This window comes from Diadema antillarum, unplaced genomic scaffold, assembly GCF_040938485.1.
Source record: "Diadema antillarum isolate AM-2024a unplaced genomic scaffold, OU_Dant_1.0 seq00000205_RagTag, whole genome shotgun sequence".
NCBI lineage: Eukaryota > Metazoa > Echinodermata > Echinoidea > Diadematoida > Diadematidae > Diadema > Diadema antillarum.
Window position 1 is genome coordinate 2,311,383 of NW_027271264.1, and position 25,661 is coordinate 2,337,043.

Genomic DNA, 25,661 nt, shown 5'->3' on the forward strand with positions numbered 1-25,661 from the left:
GGGTCCGGGTTAATTGCCCAGGGGGTAATTTCCCTAGACCCGTTCCTTAATACATAGAGGATCAGATGTTAGAGCGCAGGTGTGTAATGGCATTACACACTTCACTTTCATTTCATTCCATTTCGTTTATTTCATTTTTATCTATGTCTTGCCACATTATCTTGCGCTGGCTTTTCAATTTTAATAAGATCACTGATACAAACTGTCCCTCTATAGGACTCTTCTTGTGCTTGCAATTGGGTTTTTTTTTCGAACCATGGTAATCTTATCACCAATTGCGATATTCAACTTGTTACTGATATCGCGTGTTTTAAACATTTCAGTCATGATTAGTGGTACCGAGTAGTTTCGTTCGTGGGTTGTAAATATGGGTCTACAAGGTAGTAAAAATGTTGGCAGGCTTTTGCCACGAGATGGCAGCAGGCCGCTAGCTGCGGGGATCCTAAAGATGCGATTGATCTTTTCGTTAAGAATATTATTATCAGCACATCATAGAGACAGGTTTTGAACACGAAACCTTGTCTATTTTGTAGTGTGGTCTCGTAAATTGACAGCATACACATTGACACTATAACAAAAACAATATCCGCACATGAAGAAGTAGGGGCAAGATGTATATTTATATGTTTTCATACTTTAGCTGCTGCGATTGAACGCAATAAGGAAAAGGACAGAATTTGGTGAACATGCACACCATACATTTGACAACTCATTTACACATTTACATCACGACAACTCAACTTTTATATGGCTAACAACAATTCCCCAAATAATAATATCAAGCAGTGTACTGTTGAAACACCAATCAAATGGAACAACTTTTAGATAAAACATCTTTGTATGGGTATTTTGCGTTTCTTTTGTGTCTCTTGTGTCATATTTACTTGCTCATTATCGTCCACATTGCGTTTAAAATTCTAAGAATTTTATTATGTGTATATAGGTTTAAAAGTAAACCGATTTCTTTCAAATACCCAGGCCTAAACTTGCTAAGTTCTTCTCAGAAGTTACATGGTATTAAATGATAAGTTAGAAACTCAAAATTGATGTTTGATTGATGTGGACATACTCAGAAACAAGCGAAATTATTGTTCTTCAAAAATATTGGTTAGGAAATGATGCATTCACCTTTTTCAGAGAGGGACTTTTTTTTAGAAGACATCACCACCGTTATCCAATAGATTCCATGAACCTTATCAAGCTGACATCAATCGAGTATGCATTGTTGTTGCTGTTTTTAATTCCCTGGCCTTAAATAGTTCAAAATGTTATTAGTATCGTAACAAAAAAAGCGCGTATAGACGGCGAATCAACGGTTCTCCTTATAGAGAAGGGGTAATCATCTAGACCACAAGTTTGCAACACATGGCACAATGCATTAATAAAAAAACAAAACAGGTTTCTTTTTGCGGTCACAGGAAACCACAATTAAACGTTTTATTTGTGGAAAACAGATGTTTTTAATCTATTATCAATTTCACAGATATATATATTTTTTAAGATAACAAGTTACCTGCTTCAACCGATCTTTTTCTTCCATGGCTATAATTCTCATCCACACTTTTGCTGTTTCTAGGTTTTATTGGATAATAATCTTCAGAATATTTTCGGCATTTTTTTTCGGGGGTGGGGGCGTTTGGGAGCTTTTCATGATAACCTTTGTGAAGGAAGTGTGCTTTGGTTTTCAAAAACCCCTAACACAGTCATGCTAAAACTGGTATGTTACTCGTATTCACCGACGGACGATAACAGCCCGCATTGCGGCTATTGTGGAATGAGAGCAAGGACTGGTGTAATCATTAACTGGCTGAAGACGTTTTAATGTGCATGTTCCTATCGCGGGCCCCTCGAAAAGTAAACAGAAGCTATTTGTGTGCCACGATGCTTGTTTCACCATCAGACATGCCGTCCGTTTTCGGACCGTTGGAAGCATTGCCTACCACGTGATCACATGCAATGTACCACTATGTGGGCGCCCCATTGTTAACCTCCATGGTTTCAACATTTTATCGATCGTATTGACAAGTGATTGAGTACGTGGTAGGTGTCATTGTCTGCGTTGCGTTCAGTCAGGACCGCTCCGTAGCAGACGAGGCCCGGAGAACAGGTTGCTCATGTGCATACATAATGTGATGAGGTATTATTAGATGCGGCGGTGATCATCGTTCGTTTTAACTGCGAGCGCTTGACGATTGCTACATCTCATTTTATCCAGGCTGAGCGAAGTGAGCATCAGTATTTTAGATCGTATATTCTTATCTCGCGTCCTCCTGCCATCATGCCTAAACCATCCGCCATAAAACTGAAGATATTCCCTGACTTGAATTCTACCGGTTCCTAAGGCTGTCGTGTGGGGCACGCAATCAGATAGCTTTAACGCGTTATACCATGCTCAGTAGCCATCCATATAAAAACTAGCCATTCATACTTGAAATCCGCCTGTAGCCTATACTTGGGAGTGGATGACTTTCTAGCAAGATGACTACCGGTACTTCTACATCGGCGTGTCATCAGGAGAAACGCATGTCTAGGCCCAGGGCTCTGTCCTCGCCGTACCCCCACATATGTCCGCCGCCCGACGACCCCGCCGATTTTACCTTCAAAGTACTGGTGATTGGCGACACTTGCGTGGGCAAGACGAGCTTCATCAACAGGTTTTCAGATAATGACTTCCGGGAAAGCGTCGCTGGAACGATAGGTATGTGGCAAGGTTATTTTTCTCTCTATGTAGATGACATTTTAGTGGCTAATTGCAAGGTTTTAAGCAGCAGCTTCGGCTTTCATAAATATGTTTCATAATACTGACGCACAGTGTGGGCAGGAACGATGAACATCATAGCTCATCTGCGCGGCGTACGTCTACCTATGATAGCTGTAGGCGGTCCTTTGTTTTTCTAGTTGAGGTGAGCACGATGTCAATGATTGCGAGAAACGAGGTAAGTGTTTGGGCAAAAACAGTTTGATGACAAAAACATATATGTAATGATAAGTTATGTCATTTTATGGAGGTTTATATGAGAACCTGACACAATTTTTGTTATAGGTCAGAAACATCGGTATAATTACAGGGGCGGACCCAGGAATTCTGTAAAGGGGGGGGGGGGGGGGCGTGACTAATATTTCAGGTTTCATTTCATTGTTTTCTTTTTATTTCTTTTGTTTTTCACGAAAAATAAAGGGGGGGGGCATTCGCCAGTTGTGCCGTGTGTGTGTGCATCTGTGCGGTAGCAGGTGTGTGTATGATAGTGTCGTGACAGGTTACTAATGATTTGCCATGTTTGTTATGCTTGTGTTCTGAGAATAATTAACCCGTTGAGGACGGGCTGACTTTACTACAACATGCATTTCTCATAGACACTTGCCCATACTTGGGACTCGTCCTCAACGGGTTAAGGGCCAAGATTCTGTTATCAATAGAGAACATCCAGAGAATGAGCAAGTTGCAACATATCCTCGTAGTCAACTGTAATGGAATTTTAGCATTGGGTTTGAAACATACCAATAATGATAGTCAACATTCTGTACCCTGGAATCATACAGGCAAAAAGAGGTGAAGATACCATACAGTGCTATATTATGTGTATACCAAGATGGTATTTTATGGATTATTCTATGAAAAATATATATATATATACATATGCATGCATATATATATATATATATATATATATATATATATATATTATGTCTGGTGTAAGTGCAATTTAAATGAAGTCTGCTTTGATACAAAAATTATGATCATAGAGTGTATACCTTATACACTATTTTGTTAAAAGTACATATAAGTGAATTAGTGCGCTAGCGGTGCCATGTGTATGTACCTTCACTGGAGATGTGCATTTTCTGATACATTTGACATTTTGAAAGGAAAAAGATGCCCTTGATTCCCCACTGCCCCCCCCCCCCCAAAAAAAAAGAGAGCATATGGATAGAATGCAAAGTTGAAACAAATGTGAAAACCACCCATGGCTGATCCTATTGATGAAAAAGCTGTGGTTCATTACTCAAGAGCACTAGAATATATCGCTCGATACACATGTATATTGATGTGAATATATAGTTGTTGCCTTGAAGAGGCTGCTTTGAAATCTTGCTCTGGGAAAATATTGTTGTCCATTTTTTATCTCATGCAGGTATGGATATGAAGAAGAAGCTGATTGATGTGGATGGAAAGAAGATCAGACTAGATGTGTGGTAAGTGTGAGAGAAGACTTCAAACCCAGTGGTTCATATAAGGGTGATTTTCAGCTGTTTACGGTATTTGAAACATGTTTTTACTATCAGCACTTTGATTGCCAAGGCAAGAACGATGTTCTTATTATGCCATCATTTGAATATGCAGGTTGAAGATAACATAATATTCAATTCATGCAACTGTTCATATACATAAAAAAGTAAACATTTTTTGTTTCAGAAAGTAAACTGAAGGCCAAACTCTATGCAAAATCTTTCATGCTGACTGATTGAGAGAGAAGTATTGCTGTCTTTCTGTCTTTCTTTCTTTTTATTTGTCTGCAATCTAAATGATGTATTCTATTCAACCAAATGATGTTTACAGCATCATTTGCATGACTATCATACTTATTGCCTTGTATTTGTTGTAGCTGGGGCTTAGAGTTCATGAGTAGAGATGAACAATCATGCAATATTTTTCAAAGAGATGCTCCCATATGACATTTTGTCATCAAATATATATTTTGTTTCTAGGGAGTTAATTTCTCCAAACAGTCATGAATCTACTCAAATAATGCTCAAGGGAACTTGTGGCATTTTGTGCACATTTTGAGTTGCTACCAGAAAAAAAAAAGCAACACACTTTACCATCAACAGTGATTATTGTCATTTTCATCATCATCACATCATCATCGTCGTCATCATCATCGTCATCATCATCATTACCATCATTATCAATAGCTTTATCATTTAGTCACACAAAAAGGAAGTAATGACATGAGTGTAACTATAAGTCAAAATAAACATACATTTGTCTGGAGACATAGTTATTACAACATTTTGCAAATGAGAATATTAAATGATGCCACACCAATAGTCCTGCCTTGATCATTCGTACCTGTTCATCTAAACCCAGTGATTGTATAAATCATAAGCAAAATTTTTGCAAGTCTTTTTAAGCCTTACTAGTCCAACAATCCAAAATAAAATTGGCATCTCGTGGATTAAGTTACAAATCAGGAGAGATATTAGAGTTTTACTCTAGGGGTTTTACTCTTCATGGGATATGTTGCTTCGGGCATCAGCCTAGTCATTTTCAAATTATCATAACTTGAGAAACTTTGCATCTATGTTTTCATGGTTATGTGGCCGGTTTAGCATTGTGAAGGCACACCCTGTGCTTGCAAACACTGGTTAGGAATCTCCACCCTCCCCCCCCCCCCCCCCCCCCCAATCCAAAGTGAAAGTGCTTAGAAGCACAACTTGGAACTGCTGTGTTTGCTAACGCTTTTGTGCTGCTACGGGTCATGACGAAAAGGGTACAAGACGTCAGAGGTCTGTTTGTTTGAACGCTACCTCATCTGCAGGAATATCATATCAGCTTCTGGCAGGAACTCTCTCCTAGTCTTGCCAGCAAATCATCACAAGACTGTGACAGAACTAAATATTTACCTCCTTAGGAGGATTATCTCATCCAGTGTGACATCACCAGTATTAAATTGCTACTAACAGATTTTATATGGCTTTTGTTGCGCACACATGCAGTGCAAGAATGCCAGTCTGCAGTGCAGGTGATCCATTTGTGCGCATTTATGACAGAGTCAATTTTGAGCTCTAAATACAAGCTAGAAATTTTAGTCAATATTTGTTGCATAGTTTGGAATCAGTCTCAGCAGCAGCCTCCCGTTAGTCTTCAGGGATCTGTGGTACGACCTTTGGAGTATGAAACAAACAATGATCGCTATGTACGTCAGTCGCGTAAAAGTGCAAGTCGTTGATCGCCCACAGCAATCAATATTTGCTTGTTCTGTCATTTAAACAAATGATTTCAATTTTGTGCAGCACAAACACTTAATTCTTCATGTCAAGGGTGTGGTTTTTGGAAAGTATGAATTTAACCAGGTTCATTGATTGACATGGCCCTATCATGCTGAAAAATGCTGTTGATGTTATTTCTTAGAGAACATATACTTCTATAGACACTTTTATTAAAAGAAAAGTTCTTCACCTTCCCATAGTTTAGAGTTTTTGTCTCCCTCCCCCCATGTACGAGCTCCTCAGTTTTCATAAAAGTGGCACATTCAGTGTGTTTTCAATTTTTTTCAGGTTCATTGTGTAGTCAAACCGCAAAGCTGCCTCAAGAATCAACTGTGATTTCCCAGCTTTGCATGATCTGTGAATTTTCATGAGAACAGAGAAGTACAGCTTTGCAGATAATTCACATACACACTCACACAAATAAATCTTCATGTATACACTCATGAGCTGCATTCTTATACACTTTATCTGCTTCCCTTGAAAAAAAAAATTAGAATACAAACCAACAAACAAAAACTACATATGCACAGCAATGCTACCTGGTGGCAATGTTAAGAATCAGTATTAAAGTATTGCTGCTGTTGTTGTTTGTTTGTTTGTTTGTTTGTTTGTTTGTTTGTTTGTTTGTTTGTTTTGGCAGAATGTGAAAGAGGTGTTGTTTCATGGATTCAATGGAGCATGTAGAATCAGTTTGATGATTTTTCTCTCTTTTTTTTTTCTCTCTCTCTCTCTCTGGCAGCGCTGCTCTTTGCAGACTGCTTATGGCCTGCCTGTTTGCTGTGCTTCTTTTGTGTACTGCTTTTATTGCAAGTGTAATCAGTATCTTCCAAAGATTTCTTCTCGGTGGTGTAAGGAGAACAAAGAACAAAGAGTTCCTGATGTTTGGCGATTTGATGTTTTGTAATTCAAGGCAAGACAGCTCTGTCAGAAGCGGTTTATTTTCATGGCATAGTGCCAAGAGCAACGTTGGTGCAAAATGGCATTAAAATTGTTGGCAAACATGCAGAGTGTGAGATGTGCATCAAATCCAATGTCAGTGCAGCAAAAGGAAAGAAAAAGAAATCTTCAAAAATGTCAGTTGTGTTAAAGAAGAGTGATGTCTGACTTTGTAATTGGTTTTTATCACTTGGCAACTTGTTCAGGCTGTGCATCGCTTTCTGCAGTGTCAATTACAGCATCAAAAAGTTAGATATTTGCAATGAAGTGACTAAGTACAGTATGATATATTTTAGTGTGAATATATGAATAGATATAAACATAATTGAGTATATGTGCAATGAATTACATATGGTCCATAAATTTATATGATATACTGTATATATATATATATATATATATATATATATATATACACACATACACTACATAATATGGCACTGTTCAACACTAGTAGTAGCGGCCTGGTGGCGCAAGGCCACTTAAAATTTATGGCTGATCACCGAATATAAAAAAGTTATCTTCTGGTGGCCTGATCAGGCAACACCGATTCAAATTGGATTGTTACTGTGATTTTAGCATTTATTTTGGGTAACTAACATTTCTGTCTTTTTTATCCACTAGTGAAAAAAGTAAGTATTGAGCCCTGCATATATGTGTGTATACCCGTACATATTATATACATGATACACATACAGATAGAGAGGTCATATTTCAGAAAGGGAGATACAAAACAGTTAGATAGATAGAAAGATATAGATTGGATAGATAGATAGATAGATAGATAGATAGATAGATAGATAGATAGATATATAATTAAATAGATAGATAGATAGATAGATTGATAGATAGATAGATAAATAGATAGATAGATAGATAGATAGATAAATAGATGGATAGATACATAAAACAACACAAGTTTAGAAAGACTTGTTTACCAAATTTCACTACCACATTGTTGACTGCATTAGGTATTGCCCAGTCCTTGGTGTACTTTTTACAGTACAGCCATGTCCCTCTCCTATATGTCCTTCACATAAGGTAATGGGCAACCACAATTTACAAAATCTAGAGCAACTAACTTTTCTCTCCATCTTAATTTTTTTTAATGATTTGAAAGACCTTCTGGCAGGGACAGATTGTTGATGTTATTTTGCACTCAACTTATTCCCATCTATAAAGTATATAGTTTAGTATATGGGGAAAAAGAAAGAAAGAAAAGAACACCATTGGGCATGGGATCATAGCGTAGTGATGTAGCTACTCCCTCACCTCCCCCTTCTGCTGGCCTTGTCAATGTGAAAATTGAGAAAGTTGTGAAATTCTGAAGTTTTGCTAATTTTCACCAAACAGTTCTTGAAAAGTCAGTATGAATATATGCTAATGATGAATTGATGATGTCAACACCTCATTACTTGTCAGTTATACAGTTATGTGTTTGTCCATAAAATTTGACATTTTCAGTTTTTGTTCAAACACAATAACATTATCTCCAGTCTCAAATCTGATATATTATGACTGATCATTATTTGGAATATATTCAATCAGGAGTGACATTATATCTTACACTTTTCTAGCAGAAAAAAAAAATGATTTTTTTTTTTCTGTACAATCAGTGGAATATCGTGAGGTGAATGCATCATCAGCTCACTCATTTACATATTCATAATCAACTTTTCAAGAACTGTACTGCAAATATTAGCAAATTTTTATAAGTTCATAACTTATACTTCCAATCTGATTTTGACCAGATTTTCACTGTTGCACATGTCATACTTTACTCTTTCTTTTCAGACTCACTTTTAACTGATTGGGAATTCTCCTTCATGGGGAAAAGAAAGGTTATACCTTTATAAAACAATGCTATATGCCAGGCAAGATTCAAACTTTGAGGAATCTGTGGCTAAAGAGTCCTGATCCTCATCCACTCTATCACCGTGCTCTTAGACAGTGGAAGATGGGTAGGAATTTAACATCAATGACCTCAAGCAAATGTTACAAAAGCTTTAACTTGTGGCAAGATGGGGCCTGGTTCAAAATTTTCATTAGTGCCTTGAATTGCACAGAAAGAAAAGAAGGTTATCCTCAGAATTCACTCCAGTCCCCTGTTTGAGGCAAGCAGTGCCTTTAAAAATGAGGTCTAACAAGTTGCCTTCTCACCATCAAACATGAGGTATGTTTGAGCAAGTCATCTTTTCTTCGTTTAAGAAGAAGGTGCTGTCTCAGTGCGTGTCAAAGCATCAATAGCATGGAGTGCAACAGTCAAACCGCACCTCTGCCAATGGATTCATTTTACATTCACATAACACGAAAGAGGAACTCTGGGGCTTTATTACATAACCAAGCCACTGTCGAGGTGGTCACATGTTTACCAAGAAAAGCAAAGGCAAAGGTCAATTTCTTTTTAGTTTTAGATGTTTCACAGTGGTTGTTTAAACAAGTTTTTAGTCAGTGGCTGATACAAGCAACTCTTGTTATGGTGGAGTCCTCGCGAGACTGGCAGTTTTATCTTATAATATCAAGAATTTGTTAAAACAGAAGGAAATTTTGCACCACAGACTTTAATGATGATAATTTTGGGACCTGCATTTTTACTTCATTGTAACAAAATATCGTTGTAACTGTGTTTGTTGTGACAGGAGTGCCTTGTATCAAACTTTTATAATCATCTATAAAGGGTTGAGTACATTTACATCACGGTGGCAGTGTAAAACCAAGGATTTATCATGCTGTAGACTTTCATTTGAAGTTAGCGTGGAACTATAGTATGTAAAACCTGGTGGGGGGGACCATTCAAAACATACAATAAAGACCTATTTTTGAAGAGCATATAAATGTACACTTTAAAACTCTTTCAGTTTTTCACCAATGTTTTTCTGATGAGAAAGCTCCCATAAATGGGAATTTACAGTGCCAATGGCAGGGTGAAGAACTCAGGTTTGGAAAAAACCATGCAAATATATATTGGAGTAATCTGCATTACTGAAACAAGACATTTTTTGAGCAGTTAACACACAAAGGCTATTTCATTGATATCAATGAAATTACAGTTGGACAAATGTTCATCCAAATGCAGGATAGATGGAATGTAATGTAGGTCTGCTGACTACCATTTCAGTATGTTTTGAAGTTTAGTAGAAAGCATTCAAACAGCACACAATGTGATCACAGTGTTAAAAATTCAATACCTGTTCCAAAAAAAAAAAACCAACTTAAATATGTCTGCATAGAAGATAGCAGGTGATTGAAATGCTGATATTATTCTAATTATTGGTATCATTGGCATCCTTGTCATCATTATTATAAATATCATAATTATTATTATAATCATCCTCATCATCATTATTAGTGTTGCTATCATCCGTTGATTTTTGTCATCATCATCTTCTTCATCTTAACATCATCTTCATCATCACTATCATCATCTTCATCATCTTCATCATCTTCATCATTGTCACTTTTATAACAAGAACTCTCATGCTAATGACAATAATGGTTTTGTTTTAAAATATTCATAATCATCACTGTTATCTGTAGGGATACAGCTGGACAGGAGAGGTTCCGAACTCTGACCACGGCTTTCTACAGAGGGGCAGCGGTAAGCATTGCTTTAACCTGACATGGATCCATTGTACAAGGATTGGAGGAAAAACAATGCGTGATAATTAAGCATATCGTCACAAATATGCAACACATTAGATTGCAAGTCTGCATTATTGACAAGTGGGAATACAAGAGTATAAAAATTACTCATAAATTTTGGTGTATTCATTAAGAAACCAACCATTTCGCTTTTGTACAGCTTTGTTTGTAAAAACTGAACGGTCCTTTTATTTGCAAAAGTCTTTTTATTACTTTATTGGTTTTCGTCATTTATTGCCAAATGCCATAGTTGCCATGTTTACTTAAATGAGTCATAAGAATGACATTGTGTAAAGAGAGAACAGGATCACGCGCCAAAGCGATAGACCAATGATTGTTTAATCAGAGGCATGAAAATTTTGAACATGTTTATTCTGTCAAAATAAGTGAAGGGGGGGGGGGGGGGGCAAGAATGTAGAAAGGTTAAGAAGCTGAACATTGGACATGTTAATTGATACGTTATAATCTCAACAGTTTATTAACAATGGTATGACGGTTGAATCGTTATGACATGAGGGCGGAGGAGTGGAGCATATGAATGTGATTCACTTGGGGTCTAAAGTCTATACTTGAGACAGGAATTCACAGAAATGATCACATTTTGACATGACAGCAGACACGTACATGAACTTTACTAAGGTTTTCTTAACCAGAGAGTCTCTTCATGGATACTCCCCTTTCCCCAGGTACATTGCCAGTGCCTATACCTCATGCTTTTCAAATAGATGATTGAATGATTTTTAAATCTTTACATATGTTTGCAGGGCATCATCATTCTATACGATGTGACCAATGAGGCATCTTTTAACCATGTGACTAATTGGCTGGAGGATGTTGCTGTGGTGAGCCCATTTCTACTTCGCTTTTCCCAGATACCATCACCAGCTATTTTCAAAGGCTGCTATTTTTTTATTTGTGGTATATTTGTAGGTTTTTTTGCTTTGTTTTGTATTAATTTTGGTGTGTAGGTCCTTAATTGCCATGAATGCCATATTTCTTTGAAAGAGGGCATTCCACTTTATCAAGTCTAACATGTTGTGGAGGAGCTGATTTTTGCTTTAACACGCGTTTCTGATGAACACCTGCCTTAGTATACTGGGGACTAGTTTTTGATGGGTTAAAAATCCTGTATCCTGATACAGGTACAGCCTGTAAACTAGCTTGCAATTGTAGTAGAGAAAAATGACAGTGTTTCCTTCAAGTTCCTTGTATTTTGTCAGGATTCATGTGGGGACTGTTATCATGATGTACTAATTGGATGATCTCATTTGTAGCTAATTGATGGTGCAGGATCACAATTGTATATTTCAGCTACCATTCCACTGGCCCTGCTTTCAGCCTGAAGACTATATGTACTGTGTAGTTAATGGGGATGGATTTGATTTGACAAGTCATTCATATTTACCCACAACATATATATTTCAGATATAAATGGCCATGGAGTGATTACAATATATTCTTATCAATGTCCTCATATTTGTATAATACGTTGAAATATTTTTAGGGAAACAAGAATACCATGGAACATGACAGAAATAAAAAAGGGAAACGCCTGTTGCCTTGTATAAGAAAAGTAAAAATAAATATCATGTTCGTGAACACGTGCATCAAGTGGTGTCATTACCCGCATGGATGATAATCATTGCACACCATTCCATTATGAAACATTTCGTGAATGTCTGTGCACGTGCATGTCTTGTCACGAACAACACTTCTGTCGACATAATCTCACTGGTAATTTCAAGTGGGCACAAGTGGCTCAAACGTGTAGGAAACACCTCGGTGGTTGCTCAACTGTCTGTCTCAAACCGGTCGACCTGTCTGAGCTTGATCGGCGCTCAACATTGCACTGCCTCACCTTTCCTCTGTAATATGTGCGTTTCATTATGCATATTGGTTGGGACTTCCCTCCATGTGATGAGCAATACCTATCATATCTTAAGGACCTCGTTTGTTTGGTCTGTGCAATACATGAAATGCTTCTGGCAGATAAGATATGAGTTTGCACGTGGCTGCATCCATGCACCGCTTAGGTTGGAAAGTTGCGTGCGTCAGAGGTAAGGTAGCCGCTGTCACATAAAACAAAGTGGAGTCATGGAAAACTTGTAAAGAAAAAAAAAAAGATAAGACATTTAAAAAGCAGAACTACACCGTTGAGGACAGTTTGATTTTGCTACAACACGCATTTCCCATAGACGCTTACCCGAGTATAGACCAATTCTGTGACGCGCCATGTGTATTTTTGGCATGGGCAGCGCCATTACTGCGATGTCTCAGCCGACCCCCCCACTCCTCCATCCCTCTCCCTGCATTAGCACGCGCACGGAATGAAAAACTGATGCATGGTTGCTTTAGCCAATAGGCATCTCGTACTGAATGCGCGAACCTTTTGTTACAAGTGCGCGATAAACATGTTGCCCGTGGGGTGGGGGAGAGGAGGGGGGGTCGGCTGGGACACCGCAAAATGAGCTAATGGCTGCGCCCAGTGCCACAAATTGTCTGCTGCCCTCAACGAACCCGAATCGGTCTATACTCAGGACTCGACCTCGATGGGTTCAATGCTGTCCATTCAATGTATTGCGTTGCCTGTTGCCTTGTATAAGAAAAGTAAAAATAAATATCATGTTCGTGAACACGTGCATCAAGTGGTGTCATTACCCGCATGGATGATAATCATTGCACACCATTCCATTATGAAACATTTCGTGAATGTCTGTGCACGTGCATGTCTTGTCACGAACAACACTTCTGTCGACATAATCTCACTGGTAATTTCAAGTGGGCACAAGTGGCTCAAACGTGTAGGAAACACCTCGGTGGTTGCGCAACTGTCTGTCTCAAACCGGTCGACCTGTCTGAGCTTGATCGGCGCTCAACATTGCACTGCCTCACCTTTCCTCTGTAATATGTGCGTTTCATTATGCATATTGGTTGGGACTTCCCTCCTTGTGATGAGCAATACCTATCATATCTTAAGGACCTCGTTTGTTTGGTCTGTGCAATACATGAAATGCTTCTGGCAGATAAGATATGAGTTTGCACGTGGCTGCATCCATGCACCGCTTAGGTTGGAAAGTTGCGTGCGTCGGAGGTAAGGTAGCCGCTGTCACATAAAACAAAGTGGAGTCATGGAAAACTTGTAAAGAAAAAAAAAAGATAAGACATTTAAAAAGCAGAACTACACCGTTGAGGACAGTTTGATTTTGCTACAACACGCATTTCCCATAGACGCTTACCCGAGTATAGACCAATTCTGTGACGCGCCATGTGTATTTTTGGCATGGGCAGCGCCATTACTGCGGTGTCTCAGCCGACCCCCCCACTCCTCCATCCCTCTCCCTGCATTAGCACGCGCACGGAATGAAAAACTGATGCATGGTTGCTTTAGCCAATAGGCATCTCGTACTGAGTGCGCGAACCTTTTGTTACAAGTGCGCGATAAACATGTTGCCCGTGGGGTGGGGGAGAGGAGGGGGGGTCGGCTGGGACACCGCAAAATGAGCTAATGGCTGCGCCCAGTGCCACAAATTGTCTGCTGCCCTCAACGAACCCGAATCGGTCTATACTCAGGACTCGACCTCGATGGGTTCAATGCTGTCCATTCAATGTATTGCGTTGTTCACATGTCCTGTTTGTCACAGTGCCACAGAGACAAGGTGTGGTTGAGAAAATCAAAATTCTCTTTGCAGTTCTACTGTTCCATGTCAAATAAGAGAGTTCCACAGCTTTAACGTTGCTGATGAGGTCAAATAGGATTTGGGTCAAACCATAATGATTTCATGAAAAAAAAAAATCAGAGATTTATACCCAGTCACAACTGGACCTTTATACTGTCTTTATCCTGTTTGTTTTTATACTGAATCAAAAGAGCAAAAGCATTAAATGTGCCTGTGTTTGCCTGGGATTTTTTGTCCTTCTTGATTTCTCCTTTTTATTCATTTTTTTTTAAGGGGGGGGGGCACTGTATAACCTACCACAGAGGTACAATAACATAGAAGCCTGCCATGCACATGTCTGGTGGCGTGACCATCTTTCATTGACCTTTGAGTTGTATTACCCTCCCAATTTTGTTTGCATAATAACTGGTAAGTTTGAAAGGACCATGCTGATTTAGGCAGGGGAACAGTTGGACATAATAGTATAGACATTGTCCTGTCTTATCACTCATCGAGACAGATTTTCAGGTTCGGTTCTATTTTAAGCAATATCAGAATTGATATAAAGCACAATTAGACTTCAGATCATCGATATTATATGTTAATGGTTGTTGTTGTCTTGCAGTGTACGTGCAGTTGGCCTATTTTTTTTTTCTCCTTTTTGTAAGAGGGGTGAGGAGATGTGTAAAAATGTCTTGTTTGTATCAAGAATTTTTTTTTTCTGCAAGAATTATGGAACCTTGAGAAGAAAACAAACAAGGTCATTGCAAAAACAAATCTTAATTGGTGTGGATTACATTGAAAATGAAAACAGATTAAAAAGAAGACTAGTGGTGGGAGTTAAGGTTCAACTATGCGTAAATGCTTTCATACTAAATGGTTATTAGCTTGAGATGTAATTAAGGTCACAGTCAACATGCGAGGTATTGGTAGGTTCGTAGCAATGCAAAATGACCACTAAAGCTGCAGTTCACATTTACATAGGCGTGAGACAAATGTCAGAATTTGCTACATTCTGTCATTTCAACCAATTACAGTGGAAATACCAAATAGTAGCGTGTCATGAAAGCTTACAAGTGCAACATATGAAATGTATGTTAATAGAGAGCAGTGTTATGGCGTATGATTCGATTCGTGACAAGTCAAAACCTTTGTGTCCGGTATTGATTATTTTTCCCCTGAAAAATACATTAATGATATGCAAATATTTTACTTTCGTTTGCAACCCAGGCAAAAAATAAAGAAAAATAAATATAACATGCATTTTCTCTCATATCATTGATTACAGTAAATAAATAAGTTTTACTTTCTACAGCACACACAAACACACACACACACACACACTTATTCATACTTTTCCATATCTGAATATTCATAATGATAGTATGCATTTCATTCAAACATATTCTGACAAAGAATTTTGTTAACCCCACAATATCGCAATTATCAATTGTGTGTATGTGTGTGTGGTGTGTGTTTGCACAGACTATTTTTTTCCTAAATAGGACTGTAAAATTGTATCTTTCGTGCAACTTTGTTATCATAAAATCTTTTGTTGGATAACTCTTATCATGTCTCATGATGTTTGGAGCAAAACCAATTTAAATCCAAAAAGTTGTAATTATGGTAGAGTATGTTTTTCCCTCGTGAGATAATTATAGGAGTTTGATTCAGAAGAGAAAACAATTTTCGATCATCTTACTTTGTAAACGCATTGACATGTATTGATTTCAATCATTTCTGTGTCATATTTGAGGTGACCTGTGTGAAAAAAACAACAACAAATAAGTCCCTCCCACTGGGAATATTGGCAAGTTTTCATCTTGTATCAGTGCTTATAGCTTATTTTCGATCATCTTACTTTGTAAACGCATTGACATGTATTGATTTCAATCATTTCTGTGTCATATTTGAGGTGACCTGTGTGAAAAAAACAACAACAAATAAGTCCCTCCCACTGGGAATATTGGCAAGTTTTCATCTTGTATCAGTGCTTATAGCAGTTGCAGAATTCTACATAGTAAATTCTATATTCTACTTTAATATCAGATCGTCATCTGTGCCGTTTTAGCCTCCCACTTCAATGTTTGTGTGGATGATGTGACGAAGCGAAAGAAACAGAGGCATGTTCATAGTCCAATTAAACAGAACTCTGTGAAAATGACATTTAAGATTATCAGTTAACAGCAGTCCCTAGGACGAGACGTGCCATATCAAAGATTAATTGTTTCTCATTTGTGATCAAGTGGATTGTCAGTCAAAATGATCCTTATCTACCGGTATAAAGGCATACTGCATGATATACAAAAACAAGGAACAAACAATGATAAGCACCTTGATGGTTGTTATTGGAAAATTTAGCCTTAACTGTCAAAGTATTCCAGCTCCAACCCCCCCCCCCCATCCACCACTTCTATTATTATCAAAGAATATAAACAAATGTCATATTATGTGTTTGCGTGGCAAACAATCTATTTGTGGCAAACAATCTATTTGTGACCTCAACCATGTGTAGTGAAGCCGCAAGTTGCGGGAAATTTGTCCATTGAGAGAGATAAGATGTTATGGTCACACCTAAAAGATTTATGTCTATCGGCATGCTCCAGAATTGATAGTAGTGTGTCTGTTTGTATGAGGTTTCGCTTTCTTTTCAAGGGTTCCACATTGGGCCCTCAAACGTGTATTTTTCTTATCAGCCTGGTGCCATCTATGATTAGCAGTCTTTGGGGGACTTTTCGTGGGAGTGGAAGAAGAGGACCTGAAGAAGAAAATAAAATCCCGGAGTTACAACCCAACTTTAACGGCAAATTTTCAGAAAACTATAAAATATTTACACATTATTTTTTCATGGTTACATAGTCCAATAAGTCCGCTGTCCAATGATACCACGTAGGTTATGTATCTCTCATGCATGACTGAGCATGATTCAACTTAGTGAATGGGTGTGAAATCATCACTGTGGCAAGTTCCGTGATCAGCACACTTTCTCACATTGTACCAAATGGCTCTTTGTGTTGGAGGCTGCCTGTCGGGGAACTGCATGAGAAAAGCCTCTTGAACTTCCACGCAACTTCTTGTTTCCTGGTATCGAGTTACCAGGAATACTCTCTGCTCAATTGTCAACTGTACCATGTTTGGAAAGCATGTGAAGTGTGCCTGTGTCAGGAACAACCTTTGCTGACAAAAATTTGACTTCAAATATGCCCTGAATGCATGACAACAGCAAGAAATAACTTGCCACAGTGATGATTTCACACCCATTCACTAAGTTGAATCATGCTCAGTCATGCATGAGAGCTACATAACCTATGTGGTATCATTGGATAGAGGACTTATTGAACTATCTAACCATGACAAAATAATGTGCAAATATTTTATAGTTTTCTGAAAATTTGCTGTTGAAGTTGGGTTTACTTTTTTTAGAGACACACTGTACATCAGTATGAAGAAAATTGCAGATCATGTCTCAATATTCTGTCTGCAGATTGTGGGTGAAAAAAAAAAATGAAAAAAGAGGAAGTCTTGTTCGTAACAGTGTCTCATAAATGTGTTTCTAATCACTGGTACAGACGGGTCTGACGGACATTCAGCACAAACAGCGTTCTGTTGAATCCCAAAGACCTACCAGCCACCACTACACACACAGCTCACAATACACTCTAATACGTTACATGCATGCACATTGCGCATGCACGTCTGCGAAGAGTATGCAGTTTGCCTGTTGCAGACTTGCTGTTACTTTTGTGCGGTATTTTGGGGGGTTTTTTGCCAAAAATACTGCAGGTTTCATGGAAAATACTGTTTAGTCCAAATTGTATTCCTATGCATGTCTATTGCAGGGAAGGTAAAATGCTGTGTACTGTTTTTTTCCACCAAAAATACACCTTTTCAGGCCTCAGAAAACGTCAGTGCTGTTTGCAAGGTTAGCATCCCTGCATGCAGTCGACAGAAATAAATCAGCTACGTTTTTGCCCCACAAATATGTGCTCTGGAGGTCAAGCTATACAGACTGTAGACATGCAGCCACAGTTGGGCAAAACTTGACCCAAACGACCTCCAGGCACATTTTATTATGAAAGAAAAAATAATGGCATTGAATCTTGCTGTTGGGGTGTATGAACATGACTTGATTTACATGAAAATTGCTACTTAATGGAATTATAACAAAGTTATTTTGCTGGCCTGTAAGTTGAATGCGATATTTACATGCTTGCATGGATTGTCCACTTCACTATTCTCTGTTACTTAGAAGAGAGGCATGCTTTCTTTAGATATGCATGGTGAAATCAGAGTTAGATGGGAATGTACTAAATTTGATTCCTGCAATAAGTGATGTCCTGTAAAACCTAGCCAAGGAGAGGAATGTAGGCACGGTACTTCCAAGAGGGCTGCCAAAAATTATACAAATCAGAAGGAACTTTATCAAATTACTCTGAGAAGTCTATAACATCTTCCAGGAAGCCTTCAAAGTGAAGGATGTGCCGTAAGCCTTAATTGTCTTATGAAATCTTTTTATGGACAGCTAGCATTCTTTATTACCAACGGACTTGGAGACCTGCATGCTGCATCTGGCTTTTTGATATACGTAGTGTAAGCTGTTTGTATTCTGGCGGAAAGAGGGCAGTTTCAAGAGTGCAAGATGAACTTGACGGTCTTCATCAACTGAGGGATGTTTTGTCAAGACTGTTGAATGATTCAAGAGAAATATCGCTTAAGAGTGTTTGAGGGTTAAAAGATTATATCCTTTCCCAGAATATGGTTGAAAAACAGAATGTGAACCTGCACTTGCCTGTATCAAAGTGTGTGTACGTTTGCAAGTGAGTTTGCTTATGTGTGTTTGTGTGTGTTTTTTTTTCCTACGACTACACTTCCATCTGATGACTTTCTGTCCATCCACGAACCTCTAATGGCTGGCAGTGATCCCACTTTTCTGTATGATTTTATATGTGGACAAGGTTCAAGTAATTATAGCCAGATCACATCCCAAATTATTTGCTGACTGTCCATCCCCTCGTGACCCACTTAAGAATCACCCTTGAGACCCACTTTAATATGAATCACGCGATCTAGAAAGAAAACAAAGTCCCCTGGAAATGATCACCAGAGAGGGGAACTTTCATCCCAAACCATATCTGTGAGTCTTGGGGAATAAATATATCAGTAGAACAAATCTGTAAAGTTTTAGGAAAATTTGACAAAATGCTTTTTTTCCCCATGATAACTGCACACTCCCTAAACTTCAAACTTATTGAAGGTAATGATTATTTTCCCCATTGGCTTCTAAAGTAGATCTCAGTACAACATTAAATTTTGTTTGGGAGGGAGGAGAATATGTTCCGAAGTCAGTGTTTTCATTTTGTTCCTATCTGTCCTTTGTCATTGTGAAGTCCTCTTTGTCTTGACAGTGTGATTACTGCTCATTCAATATGAAAAGAAAAGGAAGGAATGTAACTTCAGAGTGCTTTTGCTTTGAATGGCTAATTTACTCTTGGTTTTTCTGTCTTCTTTATCGATTCTCTTGGCAGAATGTTTCCCGAGACGTTTGCAAAGTCCTAGTTGGTAACAAATGCGACTTTCAGCATCGTCGGGTTGTGCAGAAGAGAGCTATTACAGTAAGTACCTGCAAATGATCATCTATTCGAACAAAAACTTACAAGAATCAATTGACACAAATAAGAACAAAATAACGGAAGCAACTCAGCCGGAAATGCATAATGCATGTAGTTTGAGGTTTGGGCAATGTATCAACAGATGTTTTCAGGATACGACTCGATATACATATATCAAGGCTTGACATAAATCAGCAGTGGCCCAGGGCAACCAGAAGTAGATGTCAGGCCAACAAAAGATTGTGAGTGTGTACTTTGTTTTTCTCATCCAGAAGAGGGGATCGAGAATATCTCATATAAAGTAAATCAAGTCAGTTTGAAATTATTGTCTTGTCTATTGTCTATTACACAATGATCAGAACAAAGTTTCAGATCTCTTTGAATCAAGCCATTCATAGGCACTATCTATCCCAAGACTAAATCGCTATCTTTTGATATACCCTCCATTTATAAGACAACAGGCATTAATGGCAAAATACCTCACATTCTTGATTTAATTACATTCTCCCTCAAGGGAATCAAAACAATTGCAAAGTCATTGAGTAAGCGTCACACACGTAAGAATAAACTTGTAGTTTTCAAAGAAATTTAGTGATTTTTCAAAAGAAATCCATAGCACACACGTCAGTATCAAAAGTATTTGTCCCTCTACAAAGGGGAATTTTTTTTTAGAGGGGGAGGAAAAAAAACAAAATAGAAGAGAGACGTGCATGATAATGTAGGCATGCTTGGTATGCTTACAAGTAAAATTCTGATGATGCAAACTGGTTTTCTTATTTTTCACATTTCATTCCCTATAATCAGTTGCTGCTTTGCATTGGGTATTAGTAAAGTGAATGACCACTCCAAGGCCATGTGTAATTACAATAGGACAGGTTCTGCATTGAAGAAAAAAATGTGAATACACAAATATTTGTAAAGAATATTGGCAGAATCTGGCATTCCAAACATGATGGTGAATTCTTCTTGATAAGAAGCAAATGCACATTTATTGAGGTACTGTAGACACAAGCATTGACATTTGTTTCTTATCAGATGCCACAGCATAATTATGTCATAACTTTATGAGCATTAATCGTCTAGGAGGGCGACAGTGGAATAATTTCTTTATGCCTCCTCCATATCAGTCACTTCGGAGACTTCAGTGTGGAATGGATACAGACCTACCAAGTCTCACACATTCTGTGTGAGACTCAAGCATTTAGGGTCTGTCTCACGATCTCATGCATGGCACCCATTTTTCTCACGCATCGGGCGAAGTCTGCAACTTTGGCCTATAATAATGAGCATAGCTCAAAAGATTAAAATGATAGTTGCAATTGAAGGTACATTTCCCTTGTGTCTTTCAAAATAAGTAAAAAATGGTCACTTAAGTATGCACCTGATCAGACCATTAAGAGTTAAAAATTGAAAAAGCTCCCTACCGTGGGAGGCCACAGGGGGGAAAAACCCCTCCCACACCCTCGCTCACTGGCACATTCGCGCGCCGAGATGCCGAGCGATGCCGAGTCATGAAAATCTCACTCATAAACATTTTTTTGACTTGGCATCCCTGTGGATGTCTACTTTTATGCATTTAAAATCCATATCCCGTGACAACTCTCCTGTTTATGGCATGGGCACATAATTTTACATTTTTCTCTTGATTCTTGACCATACGAGTGCTGTGCTCTGACTGACAGGAGTGTGCTAAAATATTGCCATGCAAAAATACGTGAATGAATGAAAAGAATAAGACATTTTAGGTGAAGCAAGTGGTTGGTATGCATGATCTCCATACTCTGGTTATACTATGCTATAGTAGGCCTATCCACTGTGCAAAAAAAAAAAAAACACCCAACAACAACAACAACACCAGATAAGGTTAAATGCCTTCAGATGAGTCTTGGACCCCGTTTCCAGTGCAGGGCTGAGCCCTTCAGGCTGAGCGCGGTACTCGGCCCTGCAATTCTGTCCGTTTACAGTGGAGCTGGGCTTGGCCTGGGCTTTTAATTCAAACCTTTCAATATTTTCTCATAGAGGCACTCTGCTTGTACACAAACGATTATTACTGGGCGCGCGCTGGTTGCAATTTTATACCACATTTGGCCCAGTTTGCGTTTACAGTGAGAAAAGGCCAGGCCAAGCCCAGGCTGAGACTACCTCTAGAGCTTGGCCAAATGCCCGGCTGGTTTTGGTACCACATTTGGCCTTTAGAGCATTTACACTGAAAGGAAGGCTGGGCTTGGCCCGGACCGAGCCCGGCCTTTTTACTCACTGTAAATGGGGTCTTGGAAGTGAAGATTTAATGATGTCACTTTCATATATAGATCATACTTGTATTCTTTCATTCACAGCTGGCGGACGCTTTCGAATTTCCCCTCTTTGAGGCCAGTGCAAAGACGGGATTCAACGTCGACATGGCGTTTGAGAATCTTGCCCAACAGATGCTTTCCTGCTATCAGAGAAGGGTACGCAGCATGATTGATTCAAATAATTTCACTTTCCCCTGTGCATGTCACTGCCTCTTAATAAGGCACAATGGCAAATGAATGATAACCTGCGCAAACATGTTGCATTGTACAGAGGATGATGCATCATTTAATAATTGCATGAAATAAAACAGTTTCTTTTTATTTTTCACACACTGCATACATCAATGACTTCATCTCTATCTCTATCTATCTGTCTGTCTATCTATCTATCTATCTATTTATCTATCTATCTATCTGTCTATTTATCTATCTATCTATTAATCTATCTATCTCTCTATTTCTCTATCTATCTCATATATTCAATATATGTCTATCTGACTAATTTTCAACATGGACACATATGTATAATACACTCAGTCAATATATATATTTTTTTAATTCCAATCTGAAGGAAAAGCAAAAAGGATGTTCATCAGAAAAAAAAAATGAACACACTGCTGACATCCAGCCTGCCCCTTTTACTGTTGTGTGCCCCTGATCTTCCCTTGTTAGTTCATTTTGTGTTATTGTGTATCTGTCATCAATACAGTGTATATAATGATTTTTTACTCCGACAGAGATTGTGCTGGGATCAAAATTTCAGGCCCCTATGGACTCATAGTGTCAATCATAATATGCAGATGGGAATAGTTAGCTTAAATCTTTGTGCTAAGTTGATTTATTTGCACTAACTGAAATGATAAGCATGCTGTCAGTGATGCGCACTCTGAACAAGAAACACACTGGTATAAATATTTTGCATTAAAAAAAAAAATCATAATGAACCAGAGTTGATTGCAAATCTCTTGAATACGTAAAAGTGAAGTCTGAATAAGTGTGCAATTAGTGCACAAAATGGTCCTATGTAATGCTAATTGTTGATTACAAGTCAACCCAAATGCTTGTGATGATCTTCTGTTTTATTTTTAATAGTCATTGAGTTTCTGTCATCATTCGTAATGCAGTTCTTGTCTAATCCACCTCAATTTGTGTCCTCTCTCTCTCTATGATCAGATGTCTACAAAGAAGATATTGGAGCGCCCCTTCTCGGCGGAGAAGCTCGAGTACATTGCAAAGAAAAAGACGTCATTTGCCATTTGTTCCTGTTGAAGGAAGGAAGACAGTTCTTACAGTGATCCTTGTGGTGTAAGGTGTCCCAACATCTCCCTCACAGGAGACTTTATAGAGATAAAATGCATTATTTTCTAAAAATGCATCATCAACTCAAGCGGAGCAAAGTCATGGCGGATGTGGTGATCGACCGATAGCAATGGATGCTGTCCCTTTTTACCCCCCGTGCCGTGTAATCATGGCTTAAACTCTCCAAGGTTGATTCTACCATTCAACTGGGAGTTGATAAACTAGAGATCGGTCAGCCACAGGATTCCACAACTGGATTGCAGAATGCCTCAGGTCAGGTTGGTTTGTGTCCGCAGGAGGTCTATGGGCTCTCCCCTCCTTTGCAAGAATGGAATCTGGACAAATCCTGCACTTTTTTTTTCAACTCTGTCAGTTGTCTCTGCCAAACTACGTGGGAATGAACTCTTGGAGATAAGTGCCAAGACTTTGAAGCGGCCAGAAAAGACAGTACTGGTGTACAATTTCAGTCATTTTATTAGATGTTTGGTGCCATTGGTTCAATTGAATCGTAATGATGGTGGTATTGTAACCATTACAGTAGCCCTGTATGTACAACCCAGTGGTGAGTATGATGCTGATAAGCTTGTAACTTGGATGTTAGACGAGTCAATGTACGTATATGTAATTGAACTGACACACAAACCATTGATCACAAGTTGGTGGGATACTGTCCACTCTGATTTTTTATGGTCTCATAAATCAAAGCTTGCAAGGCCTATTTTTACCCTCTCTGTCATCTCTATAGAAATGTGTTCTCGCCTCCATGAAATCATGCTGAGCGTCTATGCCTGCTTCCCTCAGTAGGTGGTTAAGTTATCAAGCAATATTTTGCAACTCATAGTCCAAAACTGTCATCCCGTCATCGTGATCGAGCCTGCATAGACACATTTACAATATTTAGCACTTCCCCTTGAGAACATTTCAGTCCCGAGACACTCAGATACTGTGAAATTTCAAATGTGACAAGTTTTGGTACAGGGTTATAAGCAGAAAAGCTACTTGATATACTCTCATGGAGGTGGTTCAAAATCTAGTCTGTGGAATTTGCAGGTTTTGATTATTATAATTAATGCACCTGACACAAGGTATACACCCAAACATAACCTGAAAAATAGTTGCACCTACTATATGCTTCTAGTAGTTCATGCAACACAGATTTGATTTACACTTTACTTGCAGATAGTGCCAAAGATAAGAAAAGTGGTAAAAAGATGCAATTCTGAGAACAGAAATTATCAGTATGTAGGTGTTAGAATAAGCAAAGGGAAAAAAAAACTCACAAGAATAAGCCATAGCTTTCAGTGCAGAGTGTGTAGGGTTCTGTTTTGTTGTTTCTTGTTTGTTTTCGAGGGGACACAGCTTTATATGAGAGACAGCATACCCACCATTGCACTAAGAATTATAGTGGGTCCTTTTGCGAGAAGGGAGAAGGTGAAGGTGTCCCACACATACATACAGTCATCATATAAACATGTGTACATTTAGGAGCATTAATCAATGCAATGGGAAATCTATGTAATAATACATTTTGAAATACAGGCTATTTTTACACTATTATTACATGTATTATTGGCAGAATTGTTGTTGTTTTTTTAGTGCATGTACCAAAATTACAGGGTTAGCCGACCTACACGTACCTAGATTTGTCATTTCATCTCTGGAATTGTGATATCTTTTTGTTCTAAGGCGACATTAGGTGTAAATATGGTGAACAGGAGTAAAACCTACATACCTCCTTTTCGTTATGCCTCATATTAAAACTGTTTTATAATGGCAGGAAAATTTAATATTTTCTACTTTTTTGGACAGCATGTAGAAGCAGGTTAATATGCAGTGTACACTTACGAAAACAAGTTGAAAATTGGTAGCAATTCACGATAGTGAAATCTGGTTATGTGTATCTTTAGAGGCATTGTTCAGAATGTATCACTTTTGTCACAAACATTGTGGTCAGATTTTATGAATCTCTACACTAACTTGCAGACTCTGTCTGATGTTGTTAGGATACCGCAAGAGGTCGAATTTCTCCAAAGCGCTGAACGCCAATGCGCAAAATGTTGAATTGTGATGGATGCAGATTTGATCTACATGGGAAAGGTTGTTTTGTTGAATTCTAATGATGTTCATATCCCCATTTTACTACACTGTTCAGTGCAAATTGTTTTTTTTTTTCAAAAAATGTGCAATAATCTGTAGACAAGCAAGCATACTTCAGATGCTGTACTGCTGTTTCC

General features: G+C 38.4%; 1 protein-coding gene across 1 annotated transcript; it reads left to right on the forward strand.

The window, feature by feature from the left end:
- Nucleotides 1-2,082: 2,082 nt before the first annotated feature.
- On the forward strand, nt 2,083-24,082 carry LOC139728909 (ras-related protein Rab-13-like). Its single transcript, XM_071639839.1, has 7 exons — nt 2,083-2,698; nt 4,134-4,194; nt 10,465-10,525; nt 11,334-11,411; nt 19,751-19,837; nt 22,171-22,284; nt 23,302-24,082. The coding sequence occupies exons 1-7, from the start codon at nt 2,479-2,481 to the stop codon at nt 23,395-23,397; spliced, it is 717 nt and encodes a 238-aa protein (XP_071495940.1). The 5' UTR covers nt 2,083-2,478; the 3' UTR covers nt 23,398-24,082.
- Nucleotides 24,083-25,661: the final 1,579 nt, after the last annotated feature.